Consider the following 19,677-nt stretch of genomic DNA (forward strand, 5'->3'; position numbering starts at 1 on the left):
TCAGCTCACCCTCTTGCCCGGGAGCTAGGCAGGCACTTCCTGCAGTAGTCTCTGTGCTACACTGAACAATAACTAAAGCTGGAAGCTCAATAAGCCCTCCTTAGGCTGGTGTCATCCCACTGTGCAATAGTGAAGCTCTGCCTGGGTTTGAACTTAAACATCATTGCTAGTGAGGCTCACTTGGAGAGGACAACCCTTCTATTCATTTGAACCAGTAACTATGTTTACCTGATCTTAAAACCAAAATGGGCTGCCTTCCCTGTTACTTGCCAGATGATCTGTCATTTTGGTGGTAGGTCTGTCAAGCAGGCTTTGTACACATTTCCTACAAAGAAAGATGTGTTACAACTCGTGGTTGGGTTTTCTAAAAAGTGAGAATTTGTGCTGTGCTGTTGTGGTTTCCTGAGTCTTAAGATTGTGCCTGCTAAATTCACAGGAGGAGGAGGGTCCTGTGAGGAAGTCCTCAGAGATACCTTGCTGGCATCCAGAGTGGAGTGGGGTCAGGTTAACAGGGGTAGAGCTTTACTCCAGTCACCCTTTTTATGTGAGGGACCACAGCAGGATATTCCATATAGTGGGAGTTCTGGTACATACCTAGAAGCACAAGGATGATATAGAGCCAAGTCCTACCTACAGAGGTGGCAAAGGGACAGAAATGCAGATGGGTACTGTCTGAGATGTAGACACACCTCACAGGCAGTGGTTGGAGGCTTGTAGGAAAGCAAACACCATACTCTACTAGCACTTTAGCACACTGAGTAGGCCAGCATTCACAGAGGCATGCCTGGAGGGGTGAGGTGCACAGGATGCTGGCAGGCACGCACCCACACGTCTGAAGAAATGTTGTAGGTGGGAGCTCCTAAACAGCTGTGCTCCTGGTTCTGACCAGGTGAAGGGAAGGGAAGATGGGGCTTCTGACTGCAGCTCCAGTTTTGAGCTGTCCTTGGGAGCTAGACACCTGACTCTTTCCTCTGCAGCAGCCACCACGCCAAGGGCACAGATGAGGTACTATGATCTGGGTCCTGATAGTGAAAGGTGCTGGCAAGATAAGCAGCTGCTCTTGATCTGACAGGTCTGATGGCTGGCGGTTCTCTAGAGAGTGATCTTCTACCACACTGCCTCCGGAGAGTAGTGTCCTGAGTACAATTATAAACTGGTGAGATCTGAAGGAGAAGGCAACATTGTGGGATGTGGTCTGTCCATTCTCCTACCCCTGACTCTTCAACCGCCAACATTAGAAGTTACAAGTCTCTGCAGTCAGTGGTGAGGCCAAGCAAGCAGCCCCAGAGAGGGCTGGCTCAGCAGGCAAAAACCTGGCCATCCTAGTTGGAGCTCTGGAGCCTGTGTTTTTAAAAAGCCAGATGTGGCAGGAGAAACCCTGCCTCAGGCTGATGAGATGACTCAGCTGGTCAGGGTACCTGATGATCCAGGTAGCAGAGGGGAAGCCAACTTCCCCCTTCCACAAGTGACAGTGGTACCCTGTAAATGAAAGTGGGATTGTGTTTTTAAAAAGGCACTGTCCCCACAGAGTGGAAGGCAACTGACCCCAGAGAGCAGTGCCCTGGCCTTCACGCGTGCACTGGGGTGGACAGGCACACAATTTTTCGAAAGGAGAGGCAAAGACCTCTTAGGCTGGGAACAGTACCATTTGTATTTCCAAGAGATCTTCATGGACAATAAAAACCATATCCTGTGTCCATTTGGGGTGGGGCCAGCAGACCGTCAAGCCAGATATTCTCAAGAGCTTGAGGTGCTGTCAAAGGCAGAGCCTTGTGGGTAATAGAAACTCCCAACAGCTAAGCGAGCTGTCACATGACCATTTTGATGAGCATTCTGTAAAAGACTCCAGCATGGCTGAGTGCATAAATAGAAAAGTAGAACATGGCTGCTGCCCTTGGGGCATATGGGGCCTTGAACAGAGCCACCTACAGAAACAAGAGACTACCTGCTGCACAAGGTTCAGTAGGAGCTGTGTTTCTGGGCCTGTTGCCTCTTGGTTAAAGCTGCTAGTCACATCCTCTACCACTGGGGTCCCAAGCTTCTGTCTAGGCCAACCGTATGACCCAAGAAAGTCACAAGAGGCCACCGATTCTTTGCCCTCTTGTGCTGCCTTTGAGGTTACCACCTGGGCTGTGGCTGGTTTTTCAGTGTGTGGGGAAGGGAGTAAAGGCTGTGAGCTGGCTGGGATGGGGGGAGCAAACCCTCCATTCTCCTTGTTCAGCAGCTCTCTGCTGGACTAGAGCACAGGAAATGCCAGCCTAGTGTCCCAGGAGTCTGTGAGTGCACACAGAAAACAAAAGATGTACACATGTGAAGAGCTGTAGGGTGGCCACCACAGCTACCTAGGTATCCTCAGGGCAGCTGTGGCCACTTACTTTCTGGCATTTCTTGAGGGCAGCACAACCAGCCCCTACTTTTAGGCTGTGGTTTAGGGCAAAGGCTTGATCTGGGGGCAGCCACCTGCCTGGTGCTCTGCTTCTGTCTGTGCCTGGTGTGCTTAGTGGCTGCTGGAGTTAGGGAGTGAGGCTGCAGTGCAGGCTGGAGCCTGGGTCAGCACAGGGCAGGGAGGGAGGGCGTGGGGCAGAGCTAGCCAGTGTGCTCATCTATCAAGTTTCCACAGTAGTTTATAAGCTTGGGGAGCAAGCCATATCACATTGAGTGGGAGAAGCGGGGGAATGGGAGGCGTGGGCAGTGGCTGCCAGGCCTAGTGTCTAGCAAGACAGCAACCCTGCTTCACACCCCAGGCCCCTTGCCTGTAAACAAATCACCTGACAGAATGTTCTGGGATGTTAAAGCCTTCCTGGTTTAGATTGTTCCATGTTCTGAAAAGGAGAGAGGAAGAGGAATGTCTTGTTGTTTTGAAGCAGTTTCTAGCAAGATCCCAGAACTCAAGCACTGGACAGAGAGGGGAGCTAAGACCCGAACCTGCTCCCTTAGAACACTTAGCCACATCACTGCATAACGCAGCCAGGCCAGGTCCACATGGGCACACAGCTTGGTGAAAGACCACTCCTAGCTGCATGGAATCCTTAGTGCTTCTGTGTCTGTCACCTCATCCAATTCCCGCTCAGGACAGTGGAGCCCTGAGTCCAGTCATACCAAGGGGCCTTGTAGGCAAGAGGAGGGCCTGCCTGGCCCAGGAAGCTGAGGCCTTTGCGGTTGGTTGGGCATGGTATGGCTGTTTTCATCATGGGGCTAAATGGGAGCTGGCAGGCTCTCCAGATCACCATGTCAAGGCAGGGCTGCTGCTAGCAGTAGGACCAGCTTCTGTCCTACAGAAGGATCCCTCTGCCTGCCGGCCCAACCTGGGCCAGCTGCTTCTGGACATGGTTCATGTGTGCACACTCCTCCCCAGAGAAATATCCGGGAGTAGCAAATGGGCCAGAAATCTGGTCTGAAGTCCCAGAGGCCCCAGTCCAGGGCTGGCTCGAACAGGCCTATCCCACACAGCAGTCCCTCATCCTTCAGTGTCCACCAGAATTGTCACTTGGCACATGGCAGAGATTGTAAGGAATGAGGGGCAGTCGGGAGAAGCAATTGTGCCCTGACACCAGCATCCCCACAACTGCTGGACTCCAGTGTCCTGCACTCCTGCATGCAAACTGAACTTGCTGTGCGTGCCAGTCTCACCCAGGCCTCCCTAGGATTCTTGGAATTGTCTGTCCTTGAAAAGGAAGTGGCCATGCAACACCAGAGGAAAGTGGGGCTTAGATAAGCCTGCTCCCTAGCTGCTGCTAAGGGTTGTGGCTCACCTGAGTGGAGGCCACTTGACCTCCACATAGAGAGGAATAGGTCAGTCAGTGAGAGGGCTTGAGACATCAGGTTCTGGCCCATTGATTTTATTAGCTCCACTTGAGGCTGGTGAGAAAGGATGGTGTGGGACCTGACCACACTGTGCAGCAGATGGGGGCCACAGGATGGCCGTGTCTAATGCCCAACAGCCTGGAGGAGTTCCAGGGCCAAGGAAGCCACGACAGTGTCGACGGGTGAGCTGTGGAAGAGGAAAGTAGTGTATAGGGGTCAAACCTCCTTAAGAGGCTGGGCCTCTCAGCTGCACCTCAGCCCCAGCCCCTGGTTCCTAAATCTCTCTCTCCACCCTGAGTCTAACCCCTTCCTCTCTACACTGCCAGCTCCTGTTCCACTGTGGGCTCTCACCTCCATGCACCCTGGGATAATGCTAGGAGACTGCAAGTGGGCAATTAGGAGCTTAAAACAGAAACTTTGTTTTGTTTGAGACGCATGTAAACCTGGCTAGAAACAAAGAAAAGCTAGAAACAAAGAAAAGCATGGCAGCTCCCGAAGAGAACGTTAGACCACGGGTGGAACCCTCAAAGGCAAGGAAATAGCTGTTAGCGCATAATGGGGTAGGTGGGTGGGGTGCCGCATGAAAGCAGCAGTCCAGCAGACAGGGCTGCCACCCAGGGACAGTGCCATGAATTCCTGTTCTGCGCATCAAAGGCCCTGAGGGGTGGTGGAATGTCTTTGAACTTGGCCTGCTTCTGGCAGTCCAGGACAGTCCTGTGGGGCCACACTGCCCACCAAAGCCCCAGGAGGGCTGGCATGGATGGAAGGCCAGCCTCCTGGCAGGGCAGTCTGAGCAGAGCAGTGCCACCCACTCATCCGGCCTTTGCAGGTGGGGCATCTGAACAAACCCTGAGAGACAAGGCAAGGTCTGCCTGTGTCCTGGGTGTGGGCGGAAAGGTCACAGCCTTGTAGAACGTTAAGCCTCGTTTGGACACATTTGATCCAAATTTTAGTCCAACACAAAAATAAGCTACCTTTGGTCTCAGGGCAAACAGCCCCAGCAGGTGTGCAGACCCAGATGGCTGGCAGAAGGGCTTTAGGGAGCTGGCTGACCACCTCCCTCTTCAGTGGTCAGGCCACCCTGAGCACTGGTCAACACTGGTGGCTGTTCCTGGCCTCTGCCTCACACCAAGGGGCCCAGCAGATGAGAAGGACGGCACCATCCAAGCCAGACTCTCTTCCTAACCCCACAGGGAATGTGGGCCGTGAGCTGCTGCAGAGCATCAACCTCACAGGCCACAGCCACAGCTTCCTTCATATGGATACAAACCCCAGATACTGTGTGTGAAACCAAACAATGGAATGCCAGATACCAGGGTAGGGGATGCGGGGACCAGAGCCATCTCCCTGGGCTCTGTGCTCACCAAGCCTCACCCTAGCCAGGCTGCAGCACTGAACTGACTGGTGGGGTTGTCAGCAGTAACCCTGCTTTCCAGATTGGGTACCTACCACTCAGAGGCTGTCAGTCCACCAAGTGTCATCACTGAGATAACCATGTCTGTCTCCAGTGTGGATGACATACTCCTTGGGTGACCCCTAGTCCATAGGTCTCACCAAACTGTTTAGTGGGTGTGTGTGTGTGTGTGTGTGTGTGTGTGTGTGTGTGTGTGAAGCTATCCCTCCACTGTCAGCAGCTGGGTGTTCGATCACTCGGCAAAGAAGGGCTGAGGAAGGCAGCCTGATGATGCTGTCAGGGTCAAGACTACCTCTGCTGACTCCCATGGTATTCTACCATCAGGCCTGTATTCCTTCTCCAGTGGGTGGAGCCCAGTTGTATAGTGACAGGCCACAAGATATTGGCCCTGATAAGTGAGGAGGGAGAGAGGGGCAAAAATGGTTCAGAGCATTTGCTGACCTGAGCGAGCAGTCAGTCACTTCGCTCCTCATACCTGTGAGCTGGAGCAAGGCGCTCCAGGGCCTGCAGAAGGCTGCCGGTGTTCTTGAGGTTTTCCAAGAGCCTCTCATTGGATGTTACCTAAAACACAAGAAGACAGCCTCAGTTGGCCCGTCCCTGACTTGTTGCTGTTAGATGACGGTCAGGCCCATACAGTGGTCAGGCCCATACAGTGGTCTGTACATAGTCACTTTGCAAGGTAAGCATTTAGTATGTTCTAGGTAACATGGAGGATAGTGAGCCCCACAAAGCCCGGCTGCCCCGCTCCTGGCCTCAGGAAGCTGAGGCCAGCCAGCCTCAGGTCACCGCCACTACAAAAGAATTCCACGCCTTTCCACTTGATCGTGGCAACTAAGGTGGGAGTAGTGTCCCTCATTTTCAGGATGAGCCTGAGGACTTGGGGGCTACATGGATCCTAAGCTGGGTCTGCACCTCCACTGAGACCCTCTTCCTCTTCCTGGTGTGCCAGAAACGTGGTTAGAGAACCACACATAAGGATGGCTGTCTGAAATGGCGATTGTGACATCCTGGTGGTGAGAGTAAGCACAGGCTTCTGTCTGTGTGACCTGTCCAGGTCCGCTCACTGCGCACACAGCCTCGAGGGGGGCTGCATACACATGTGGTGCACGCAGAGGCTGTGCTTCTTCGGGAAGTCACACCATAAGCTGCGATGAAATTGCCTTTACCCACAAGCCTGCTTAGGAAGCACAAATGGGAAACTACAGGGACAACCAAGTGCCCAGGAGAGAGGACCATGATACCAGCCTTTGTGGAGGGTGGAGAGGCTGTGACATGCTGTCTTTAGGACATGACACTGCATCCATCAACTCTCAGCAGTTGTCACCTGGGCAAGGACAGGGTAGAAAGGGAAGGTGCTCAGTGCTCCATAGAACAGGGGAGGTGCTCTCAGTGCTCCATAGAGAGGGGAAGGGATGGCTGCTGTGGGAGGGAGAAACATTCTTTATGTCCTATGAACCAGTGGATGGCTGCACACCTGAGCACATAAGGACAGCACTAACTTGACCTAATGGGTTTTTAAAGGATAGAGTTGGGCAGGGGCCATGCTGGGGGATGTGGGAGAAGTTGGATGGAGGAGGAAGAGTAAATGTCATATTTATTGTATGCATGTATGACATTCTCAATAAGAAATTGTACAATTGTCTTAAGCAAACTGAAAGAGCTTACTAAAATCAATGAGAGTTGGGGCACTCCTGGACTTTAATAGCCGTTGCTGACTTGTAAGGAGGAGTACGTTAGACGTTACAACTGGAAAGTTCCCAAACCCAGAGGACTAGAGCATAAGAACACAACAGCCAGGGCAGTATGGCACCACCAGAGCCCAGCAAATCTTACTACAGCAAGCCCTGGCTATCCCATCACTGCTGAATCCAATCTTAGGAAGATGATAGATGGCCGTAAAGAGGAAATGAATAAATCCCTTAATTAAATACAAAAAAATACAGTCAAACAGGTGAAGGGAATGAATGAAACTGTTCAAGACCTGAAAACAGGATAAAAAGCAATAAAGAAAACACAAACTGAGGGAATCTTGGAGAGGGAAAACCCAGGGAAGAGAACAGGAACTATAAATGCAAGCATCACCAACAGAACATAGGAGATGGAAGAGAGAATCTGAGGCATAGAAGAAATTGATACACCAGTGAAAGAAAAATGTTAAATGTAAAGTTACTGACACAAAACATCCAGGAAATCTGGGACACTATGAAAGACCAAACTAAGAATAATAGGAATCGAGGAAGGAGAAGATTCCAAACTCAAAGGACCAGAAACTATTTTCAGCAAAATCATAGAAGAAAATTTTCCTAACTCAAATAAAGTAATACCTATAAACATACAAGAAGCTTACAGAACACAAAATAGGTTGGAACAGAAAAGAAAATTCCCTTGCCACATAATAATCAAAATTAAATATTCAACAAGGAAAGAATACTAAAACCTGCAAGAGAAAAGATCAAGTAACGAGTCAGACTGTTAGAATTATACCCAACTGCTCAACTGAGTCTCTAAAAGCCAGAAGAGACTGGGCAGACATCTTGCAGACTCTAAGAGACCACAAATCCAGCCCAGACTACGATACCTTTCAATCACCATAGAGGGAAAAAGCAAGATACTCCACGACAAAACCAAATTTAAACTAATCTATCCACAAAGCCAGCCCTACAGAAGATTCTAGAAGGAAAACTTTAGCCTAAGGAGGTTAGAAAACACAAGAAATAAATAACTTCACACCAGCAAAACCAAAAGAAAGGAAACACATGCGCGCACACACACACACAAACCCAGGAATTAATAACCATTGGTCATTAACTCTCAACATCAGTGGACTCAATTCCCAAATAAAAGGACACAAGCTAACAGAATGAATGCAAAAACAGAATCCATCCTTCATCCAAGAAATATACCTCGACATCAAAGAGAGACACTACCTCAACGTCAAGGGCTGGAAAAGGCTTTTCAAGCAAATGAACTCAAGAAGCGAGCTGCTATAGCCATTCTAATATCTAACAAAATAGGCTTTCAACCAAAATTAATCAAAAGAGATGAGGAAGGATACTTCATACTCATCAAGGGGGAAAAAAAAAACACTGAGAGGACATCTCAATTCTGAATATGCCCCAGATGCAAGGGCACCCACATTTATAACAGAAACATTACTGAAGCTTAAGTCATACATCAAAGCCCACACATTAAGAGTGGGAGACTTCAACATCCCATTCTCACCACCGCCTGACCATGGACAGGTCATCCAGACAGAAATAAACAGAGAAATAGTGGAGCTAACAGACATCTACAGAACATTTCACCCAAACACAAAAGAATATATCTCCTCAGAACCTCAGGGAACATTCTCCAAAATTGATGATATACTCAGTCACAAAGCAGATCTCAGCAGATTCAAGAAAACAGAAGGAATTAACCCCCTGCATCTTATCAGACCGCCACGGATTAAAGCTGGACATGAATAACAACAGAAACACCAGAAAGCCTACAAACTCATGGAAACTGAACAACTCTCTACTCAGTGATCACTGGGTCAAAGAAGAAATAAGGAATTCAATGAAAATGAACATACAACATACCCAAACTATGGGACACAATGAAAGCAGTGCTAAGAGGAAAGTTCATAGCACTTCATGCCTACATAAAGAAATTAGTGAGATCTCAGACTAGTGACTTAACAGCACACCTGAAAGCTCGAGAACAAAAAGAGCACATGGACCCAGGTGGAGTGGGTGAGAGTAAACTCGGGGCTGAAGTCCACAAAGTTGAAACAAAGAGAACAATACAAAGAGCCAACAAAAAAACCTGAGTTGGTTCTTCGAGAAAAATGAAAAGGATAGATGAACCTTTAGCCAAACTAGCTAAATGGCAGAGAAAGAATATCCAAATTAACAAATTAGAAATGTAAAAAGGCACATAACAGACACCGAGGAAATCAAAGAATCATGAGGTCTTACTTCAAAAACCTGTACTCCACAAAATTGGAAAATCTAAAAGAAATGAACAATTTCGTGGAGAACAGGTATTTAAAGACCTCGTGATTCTTTAGATTTCCTCAGTGTCTGTTGTTATGCCCCTCTTCTCCTCTTACTAAAGTTAAAATCAAGATCATATACACAACTTACATAGGCCCATATCTCCTCAGGAAATAGAAGTAGTCATTGACTGACTCCCAACAACAATAAAAAGAGCCCAGGGCCAGATGGTTTTAAAGGCCCAAGAACTTGGGCACTAAGATGACCACTCAGTAAATGGGACCTCATGGAACGGAAAAGCTTCTGTAGGAGACCCATCATCAACTGCACAGCGTGGCGGCCTACAGGAGGGGAAGATCTTCACCAATCTGCACAGCATGGCGGCCTACAGGAGGGGAAGATCTTCACCAATCTGCACAGCATGGCGGCCTACAGGAGGGGAAAGATCTTCACCAATCCCACATCCAGCAGAAGGCTGATATCCAAAATATATAAAGAACTCAGGAAACTACAGTTTCAACAAAACAACTCAATTTAAAAATGGGGTATGGATCTAAATAGAGAATTCTTGACAGGAATCTCTAATGGCAGAGAAGCACTTAAAGAAATGCTCAATGTCCTTAGCCATTAGGGAAATGCAAATCAAAACAACTCTGAGATTCCATCTTACACCCAGCAGAATGGCTAAGATCAAAAACTCAACTGACAGCACATGCTGGGGAGGATGTGGAGCAAGGGGAACACTCCTCCATCGCTGCTGGGAGTACAAACTTGTACAGCCACTTTGGAATCAATTTGGCAGTTTCTCAAAAAACTAGGAATAGTTTTACCTCAAGACCCCGCTACACTGTTCCTGGGCATACAGCCAAAACATTCTCTACTACCCCACAAGGACACCTGTTCAATTATGTTCATAGCATCTTTATTCGTAATAGCCAGTAATTGGAAACAACCTAGATATCCTTCAATCAAAGAATGGATAAAGAAAATGTGGTACATTTACACAATGGAATATTACTCAGTTGTTAAAAACAATGACATCATGAAATTTGCAGACAAATGGATGGAACTAGACAAGATCATCCTGAAGTAACCCAGATACAGAAAGACAAACATGATATGTACTCAGTTATAAATGGGTATTCGTCAAAAAGTACAGGACAGCCATGCTACAATTCACAGACCAAAGATGCTAAGTAACAAGGAGGGCTCAAGAAGTGACATGTGAATCTCACTGAGAAGGGGAAATAGAATAGACATTGTAGGTAGACAAGGGGAAGGAACTGAACAGAAGTGGGGGTGGGGATGGTAACAGGACAGATCAGGTGAGAGGAGGACAGAGGGAGAGGACTGAGAGGAACAACTGTACATGGAAAACTCCCAGGAATCTATGAGGGTGATCCTAGCTAAGAGTCCTAGCAATGAGGGTGGGGTGGGGTATGGCCAGCTCCTGTAACCAGGCAAGACTCCCAGTGGAGGAACTGGGATACTAACCCAGCCACAAAACCTTCAACCTACAATTTGTCCTGCCTACAAGATGTACAGGGGTAAAGATGGAGCAGAAACTGGGGGAGTGGCCAACCAATGCCTGCCCAGCTTGAGACCCGCGCCATGAGGGGGAGCCCACCCCTGACACTGGTAATGATACCCTGCTGGACTTGCAGACAGGAGCCTAGCATAACCGTCATCAGAGAGGCTTCACCCAGCAACTGATGGAGACTGATGAAGAGACCCACCGCCAGACATTAGGCAGGGCCTGGAGAATCCTGCGGAAGAGAGGGAGGGAGGATTGAAGGAGCCAGAGGCAGGAGTCAAGTACTCCTTGAAGAAAAACCCCACAGAATCAACTAACCTGGGCCCATAGGGGCTCACAGAGACCAGGGACCATGCTCGGGACTGACCCAGGCTCTCTGCACAGATGTTACAGCTTGGCCTGGAACAGTAGGAGTGGAGGCTGTCACTGACTACATTGCCTGCCTTGAGAACCCTTTCCTCTTGCTGGGCTACCTCATCTTGCATCAATAGGAGAAGATGTGCCACGTCTTACTGGGGCTTGGTTGATATCCATGGGAGACCTCCCCTCTTCTGAAGAAAGAGGGAAGAGGAGTGGAGGGGATGGGGTGAAAGGGAAGGACTGGGAGGGGGGGGGCTGGGTTTGTAAAGTTGATTGATTAATTAAAGGAGGCACAGCACCATTCCAGGCTGGGGTCCCAGACTGAGGAAGATGGAGAACGTGAGCTGACTGTGGATGTGATGTGACCAGCCACCTCAGGTTGCTGCCACCATGCCTTCCCTACTATGAACTGTGACCCAGAATACACCCTTTCTCCCTGACAAAACAAAAAGAAGGCATAACAGATCGACTGCGGTGCAACACTACACACGCTCACGTAGATCAAAAGAAGGCTGGAGAGGAGGAAGTGGGGGCATCAGGATAAACAAGTCCCATAAAAAGGCGAGATCCTGTCAGGATCCCACAGCGTCAATAACACACAGCAGCAAGCTGGCTTCTAGGTGAGTTTTAAAATAACCCAGCAACATAGCACCCTGCCAGCATCCAGAAAGTTTAATAAAACTATGATGGAAACCCGGGGAATAAGTGGAAAGGAAGCTGGGGAAGCAGAAGAAAGAATAAAGCAGAATAAGGTCTGAAGAACTCAGTCTTGAAGTCTCCTCTGGGGCTGGAGTGACCTTGCAATGTGGTAAAGGCTAGAGTGGGGCAGTCTAAGACGTCAAGGACACTTAGCTGTGGCTCCTTGGTCCCAGTCATGATAATCTGATAGGCAGTGTTTGGCTAACATCAAATCAATACAGAAACAAAAATTACACTGAATACACGGAGCTCACCAATCATTAGAGCTGGGGAATTTGACCTTAGTACTAAGGTGAGTTTTATCCAGTTTCATTTCTGCGGCTGTGCTAAAACTCTGACAAACAACTGCTTAGAGGAGAAAGGTTATTTTAGCTTATGCCCATCGCTGTGGGGAAGCCAAGGCAGGAACTTCAAAGTGAAGTCACAGCACATTCACAGTAGGAAAAAAAGAAAAGAAAACTTGCTTGCTTGGCAGCTAGTGCTTAGCCCAATTCACCCATCCCTAAACAGTGGAGAATGCCCTGCCTAGGAAATGGTACTACCCACAGTGGGCCAGGCCTTCCCATATCAGCAGACATAATTAAGACAAGTCCCACAGACATGCTCACGGGTCAAGCAAACATAGACAATCTGTCATTGAGACTCTTATGAGGTGATTCTAGGTTCTGTCTATAGTTGACACAAAAGTTTAGTTAACCAAAAGTTTGTGTCTAGTTAACCTAAACCTTGTGTCTAGTTAACCTAAACTTTGTGTCTAGTGAATGGAAAGTTTGGACATAATTCTGGGGCTGTAGTTTAATATGTACATATACACATGCATATATGTGTGCTTATGCACATGTATGTACATATTATACATACGCACAGTCTATATAAATACATAAAAGCTGGAAACATGCGTTGAGTAACATCTAGCGTGACTCCTCAGCCCTCCGCTATGGCTCTGTTAACACGGTGCATTGAGCCAGCTTCCACCCACTCAGCCCGCACAGAACACTTGAAATAAATAGCCTGAATGTTGGTGAGAGACACAGCCATCCCACGGACTGGCCCTCAGGTCCTCCCGGGCTCACAGGTAAGGCAGATTCGTTGTACAGACTACTCCGTGGAAGATTCTGGTTCTCTAATCTCAACTTCAGCTTCTCACACGGCAGCCCAGCATGAGGAACAACCCTGGGCCCTCTAGCAGTGGCAGGACCTTGAAGGTGGCACTGACCTTCAATCAGTGTGCAGCCAGGGCTGTGAGAGCCAATGACTGGTTTGCTGGCCATTCAGAGACAGCTCCAAGCCTGCATATCAGAATGGACTACGTTGCTCATCTCCACAGGCTTCAGGAAGTTGTCAAGAAACATGATTCCTAGGAGCCCTCATGAAGCTTGGGAAAATCTGCTTCTACCCAGCTGTGGTGTGTATATGTGTGCGTACAGGCCCTGGCTGTGGTGTTTGTTTATGACTGTTAATATCTTTGCTGAGCCTGTGTGGCAAAGCAAAGCTGAGGCACTTGAACATCCCTGACAGGCCCGGGCAGTGCCGATAGACAGGATGCACCAGAGGCAGCCCAGGTGCTCCGTGGCACTTGTTCCAGACACACACATCACACAGGAGGATTATTTTTAATTCTTTGGGCTTCAGATCTCACAGGTACAAGTAAAAACAAGCAAGTAACTATGACAACTCTACTTCACAGAGTTCAGTTTCAAAAACAGATTTGCCATTCAACCCTTTTGCCGGCCTCTTACATGCTCTGTCTTCTCAGCTGCGTTTTTTTTTTTTTTTTAAATGTGTCTTCAAAGCTGTTTCTCTTGAATGCTTCTCAAGACACTGTCACCCTCCCTCTGCCGTCTGTCGCCAGGGCAGGATCTGAGGAGAGCCACCATGGACCAGTTCCTCTCCTGCCTTCTATCATGTGTTGTGGGGTGCATTCTGGGTCTTCCCAGACGTCTCTGGCAGCTGTGAAGGTCTCACCTCATGTTAGGCCACACTGTTCCATGTAAGACTCCTGTGTGCCTCATGACCTCCACAGGATGCTGACTGAGCGCATCTCAGATGGATGGACAGATTTTTCACACAGTCTTACTGAGCTGCACTGGGAGCTAGGTGCATGTGAGGCTCCTCGGAGTTCATTTAGAGGTTTATCTTCCTCACAAAAGCATGTGAGGCCCCTAAATAAGGAAGTGAGCTGAAAGAAATCTGGAGATGCCTCAAAAAGGGAATCACCCATGTCTGAGTGAGGGCTCTGTCACTGTGAAAAGACACCATGACCATGGCAACTTGGGAGAAGGAGAGTGGAAGAAGGAGAGGATAGTTGGCAGGAGAATGGGCAGAGAGCTCACCATGTTGAGTGAAGTAAGTTGGCCTCGGAAAGACAACTATGGAGTTTTCTCCCATCTGTGGGATCTGACACGAAGGCAGAGGTGGAGCTGTGTGAGGGGGGAGGATAAAGCTCAAGACAGTGGCTCCTAGCACTGGGGCCAAAGGGGACAAGGGACACAGACAGCCCTGCAGGGCTCTGCAGATCTGCAGGCAGCAGGCTGGGAGAGCAGGCTCCGGTTCAGGTAGGTACTTCCCTTCCTCCTTCTGGCCTCTCCTGGCCTCACTGCTCAGCCTAACTGGATTCCTGCTTCTCAGAGTTGGGGCTGCACTGAATCTGCTTGACCAGAAGCCATAGATGACAAGATGGGGGCCTCAGTGTTTTTCTTTGCACCCGTAAGACACAATTATTTTTTAGATGAAATCTATCCGCAGCTGCTTCCTCCTTCACTTGAGGCTGGCCAGGTCTCTCAGCTCTCCACAGGGCAGGTAAAATGCCCTTATTGCTTAGCAGCTGTTCATAATTACATCTGTTTCCAGCCATTAAAGCCAGTATGTTTGAAGTGTAGAATGTAAGAGAGCTGGTTTGGGAAACCTTTTAGGCCTGATGGAACTATCTACAAGAGCCGGGCCCAAAGTAAGTGAAGGGAAGGAACGGGTTTAATTGGCAAGAAATGAGAGTTATGGACCCCTTGTGGGATTAGGCATAGACTAGAGCCTACCCAGAGAAAGATCTAGTGAGATACAGGGTTAAGGTGCACAATTGCCAAGAGACTTCACTAAGTGCTTAGAGACTAAAGCAAGGGTCTCCACGGCGACAGCACGTGAGACAGCAGGTGACCGTGGGATATGGCTGGAGTAATTCCTGCCAAGAGAGAACATTCCAGTAGTAGTCATGTGATCTGGCAAGTGTGAGGACTTGGCTCAGAAGTAAGGCACTGCTGGGTAGGCACTGTATACTTGAGCCACAGTATTATAGCAAGCTGTTCCCATGACAATGAAGGAATTGCCTCTGTGATCAGAGTCAAGGGGATATAAGTGAATATGTGTATGAATATGTCTTTCTGTTTGTATATGTATGTATGTATGTATGTATGTATATGCATGGGTGTATGCATGTGTCATGCATATGTATGTGTGTGCACATGCATGTGTATGTCTTTCTCCTTGTCTGTGTGTGTTGTATATTTGTGCATGTGTGTAATATATATGTATATGCATGTGTGTATGCACATGTCATGCATATATATGTGGGTACATGTATATGTATATACCTTTCTGCTTGTCTGTGTGTATATATATTTGTGCAGGTATATATGCACATATATGCATGTGTATATGTGTTATGCATGTATATGTATGTGTGTATGCATGTGTATGTATGTGTATGTAGGGAGGGCAAGGAGGAGACTTGGAGGGAGAGAGTAACCTAGCAGCCATTTCTCTCTGGATTTACCTGTGGAGGGAGGGAAGCTAAGTGGAACTATGCCAGGTCATCAGGCTAAGTTAACCTCAAAGCCTCCTCCTTTGTTCAGCTCACCACTTTACAAAGTGTTGGCCACTTTATGGTGCTGTGCTGTTTGGCCACTGTAAGAGCAGAGAGGAAGTCCTTACAGAGCCCTTGTTATAATGTGAGTCCCTACCTGCATTTGCAGCAAGTATGGAGACTCCAAGCTCAAGGCCTCCAGTAAGTTCTCAAGTCCAAGGCCCTCAGTGTATGAGAGATGGGCACTGCATGGGTGAGGTGGGCAATGTGACTGGACCTTCAGGGGCTCCGATGTAACAAAACTCTGAGGTCAGAGTTACTTTGTATGCAGACATGGATATGTCCTAGTAGGTGAAGTCACTGTGGTGACTTGAAAGAAAAGAGCCCTATAGACTAGACTCACAGACTGGCACTATTAGGAGGTCTGGCCTTGTGGGAGCAGGCTTGAAGGTCTCAGAAGCTCAAGCCAGGCTTAGTGGTTCACGGTCTCTTTTTGCTGCCTGCCAATCCAGATGCAGAGCTCTCAGCTTCCTGACCAGCACCGTGCCTGCCATCATGCTTCCCACCATGATGGCAATGGACTAAACCTCCGAACTGTAAGCCAGTCCCAAACAAATGTTTGACTTTGTTAGAGTTGTGGTGGTGATGGTGTCTCTTCACAGCAACAGAACATTGACTAAGACATCACCAAATATCTTGTAGCCCTTTGTCTTGTGGGGTTAAACATCTAAATAGACCTTAGGCAGCAGGAAGCAAATCTGAGGCCTTCGTGGGATAGAAGCAGAGAACTCCATTTCTGACCCCCGAGTAGCTCTGTGCACTCTTCAGATGAGGCCAGAGTGGGGCTTGGGGCTTGCATTTGAAGATGGGAAGTGTGTCTGGATATTGACTCTGGGTAGAGGGGACATCAGTTAATTGACAATTTTCATAATCTTACCAATAGGCTCACTATATGAACATTTTGGTGAGAGACCACTTCCCAGCACATTACAAAATTGTCACGTCAGTGAGCCTTTGGAGCCATGTTACCCAAGACAACTGCTGTGACAAGACAGCAGCTGTGACCAGCAGTGGGTTTTGCTCATAACAAAGGTGTTGAGCAGAACCATCTTTGCTAGTGGGAATACATGGTGCCCACAAGTGAGGAAGGGATACAGAAAGGACATTATAGGGTGGGCCTGGTTCCCAAACTTCTTGGAGGAGCCTACATGCATGGAATTCTGAACATACTTGGGATTTTAATACAGAATAGAAGTTCTTGGGTCAGAGGGACAGGAGAGTAGGCCACAGTGGCCAAGCTGGTGACTGAGCCCATGTCCTGCCCTTCTCAGTGTGGGTCAGGCCCCACCCTCATTCAGGGAGGCAGGTGAGAAGCTGCTGTAAGACCAGCGGGTAGGTGCACAGCCACGGGAAGCCAGAGGCAGCAACACATGGGCCTAGGAAGTAACCTGAGTGCTTCCTGGAGGCAGGAAGCAGGAGGCAGGCACTTCCATGAGGCTCACCTTCACTTCAGGGACCTCCTCAGAAACTGGCTAGATACTTGGGCAGCCACCAAAATAGGAGCCAGGGAAGCCATGAGAGCCCATAGCGACTCAAGTCCTCTCCGGGACTGTTCTGTCCTACAAATGTCACCTTAAAAGTCTGTGTCTCTAAGGGGCATTGGAATTTCTTCCCATTAGCAAAACTTGGAGGAAATTAGAAAGGAAAATTGGAATTCAAGTATTTTTTGGTTTACATAATTAAAGTCGTCAGGTACCCATTAGTCAAGATTTAAGCCTGGTTCTGACTACTGGACTGCCAAAGTTCCCATGCCCCCTGTGATTTTGGTCAAGGGTCTTGATCAAATGCTTACAGCCTCTTTGTAAATTTCTGACAAATGACCCAAACGAACAGAACTTATGTGAGAGTTACCCTCCCTCCCTTAGCCAGGACTACACACGGAGGACTTTCTTTGGGGGTGCCTTTGAGGAAGGTGGTCTGAAGAAGAGGGGTTTCCAACTTGGAGCAACAGAGCAGGTGTCAGCTGACTAAACATGTACCACATGTGACTGAGGGAGACAAGAAACTATGGTGGGGTGTGAGGTTCCGGAGGCTCACAGGGTCCTCTGGCTACACAGAAAAAGAATTTCCTGAGAAACGGTTAGAGTGGTCTCCGTATACACATTGTTATTGAATGAAAGGCTTGGAGCCTCTAGGGAGCATCTCGGCCTCCACAATGATGTGGGGGTCCCGAACTGACCAATGTCCTTTGGCCTGTGCCTGCTGGGTCGGTCCTCAAGAGGATCTAGCTGAAGAGTAGCAGGGGGAAGAGGTGGGGATGCTGGTGTCCCTGTCATGACAGGGCTTGGGGTCTGGACTCAGGACCTGTGATCACCAGGTGGCCTGTCAACCACATGTCCTCTTGGGGAGCACTAGACACTTGACACTTGAACAGAGAGAGACATACAAGCTGTCCTGAGCTGAGTCTCCTTCAGTGGGCGGAGTCAAGGCTCTGGAGAAGCTCGGCTTTGTTACACAGAGGGACTGGGAGGAGGATGCGACAGATGGAGTCCCAGCACTCTGACAGGAGGAAGGGGGGCTCCCTCTTGACCTAAGTGGGATATCTGGGGAGGAGGGGTGGCCGACTATCTGTTCCATGGTTCCTTCACGTGTCTAATTTGCTGCCAAGCCTAACCTGTGTGTAGTTTTTATTTCTGGAAGTTCTTATTTTAAAATCATCTTGCGCGACTCTCCAGACCTTTTGCACATATGCATGGTGCTACCTTGTCTGACCACTCTGAAGTCCGAGTCAGTCGGTGCTGGCTTAGTTTTCCTCCTTTCTGCATCTTTGATGACGTTTGTCGCCAGGTGACGAGGACGTAGCTCCTGACACTTCTCTTGCACTGTCCGTCTGGGGGGATGCAGCTGACTCACTGGAAGCATTAGGATTCTCTGGGGCCTTGCTGCTTCTCTGCTTTGCTAGGACTCTGTCTAGGATGAATTTCTCCTCACCAGTGGCCAGAAGTGCTGTGTGTTCTATTTGACACCAGTCAGCACTACAGGAGACCTGGTTCTAGGTGGACACTTGAACAAGTTTCCTGTGAACCCATCCCATAGTCCCTAGTGTGCTTAGTGGGCAGCAGTGGACCCTAAGCTTCCTGTCCACAGCTGTGTCCTGAGTCCTGGCTGCCTTGGCGACCCTCTGCTCTGGACTCTGTGCTCTGCTCAGGAGCTCTGCTATAGGCCAGACCAGTTTCCCAGAATCTGTGGCCTTTGCCTGCTTGCTTGTCACCTCTTGGGGGCTACTAGCTGTAACTGTCAGTGTCTAGTGTCATGTTAATTCCTCTACCTGCTCCATCCTTCCTCTTGGCTAGTTCAAGTCTTGGCTGTGTAAGTCCATGTTGACCAGAAGCAGAAATTCTAAGATTACTTTATAACATTCCATGTCCCCATGCCCACCTGATGTCTCCCCTGTAACATCTTCCCCGTGCCTGCCGCCTGGGAGGTGTCAGATCTTTGGTTCTGTGAGCAGTCTTCAGCTTATGGTATATTTTAATGTTACCCAGAAACACACAGACAGTGAGTAGCACACAACCCGCCACAGAGGTTGTGTTTTTCTTCCAGAGATCAGGATTAATTAACTTCCCTAAAGGGCCTAAGGACCAACCCTTGAAAGCTGGTAGCACCCTCAGAATTCTGATTTAAATTATTCATGAGATCTTTGCCACCAACAAATCCAAATTAATGTCAAGTCTTGGCCTAGAACCCACGGCTATAACAACAGTGGCCCAGAAGAAAAAAATATCACGGATCTGAGTGACTAGCTCTCGTGGGCTGCTAGGATTGATAATGAGCAGCGTGGTCGTCTCCACGCTGGGCTTCTACTTGTGTAATAGCAAAGACACAAAGGCTCATATGACAAGCTGCCCCTGTCACAGTCACGTGGCTTGCTCCCTGACCTCAGGGACGGAAGCTCTGGGAACTCCTGGAAGAATGAAAATGAGCATGCTGGACCGAGAAGACACATGGAAGTCAGAGGCTGGGTAAAAGTGGCATAACGAACTATGACGAGGCCAGGCGTGGTGGCGCACGCCTTTAATCCTAGCACTTGGGT

General features: G+C 48.6%; 1 protein-coding gene across 4 annotated transcripts in view; it reads right to left on the reverse strand.

Moving 5' to 3' along the window:
• Positions 1 to 3,827: 3,827 nt before the first annotated feature.
• Ulk4 (unc-51 like kinase 4) overlaps positions 3,828 to 19,677 on the reverse strand; it is a 283,459-nt gene continuing 267,609 nt past the window's right edge. For all 4 annotated transcript variants that reach the window (XM_021173384.3, XM_021173385.3, XM_021173383.3 and 1 more), the window contains exons 36-37: positions 5,694 to 5,779; positions 3,828 to 3,991 (exon numbers count right to left, since the gene is read on the reverse strand). In XM_021173384.3, coding sequence (XP_021029043.1) covers positions 3,928 to 3,991; positions 5,694 to 5,779 — 150 coding nt within the window. In that variant the 3' untranslated portion in view covers positions 3,828 to 3,927. The remainder of the gene's footprint in view (positions 3,992 to 5,693; positions 5,780 to 19,677) is intronic.

Source organism: Mus caroli, unplaced genomic scaffold (assembly GCF_978045245.1).
Source record: "Mus caroli unplaced genomic scaffold, Mus_caroli_1 scaffold_11, whole genome shotgun sequence".
NCBI classification, from domain to species: domain Eukaryota; kingdom Metazoa; phylum Chordata; class Mammalia; order Rodentia; family Muridae; genus Mus; species Mus caroli.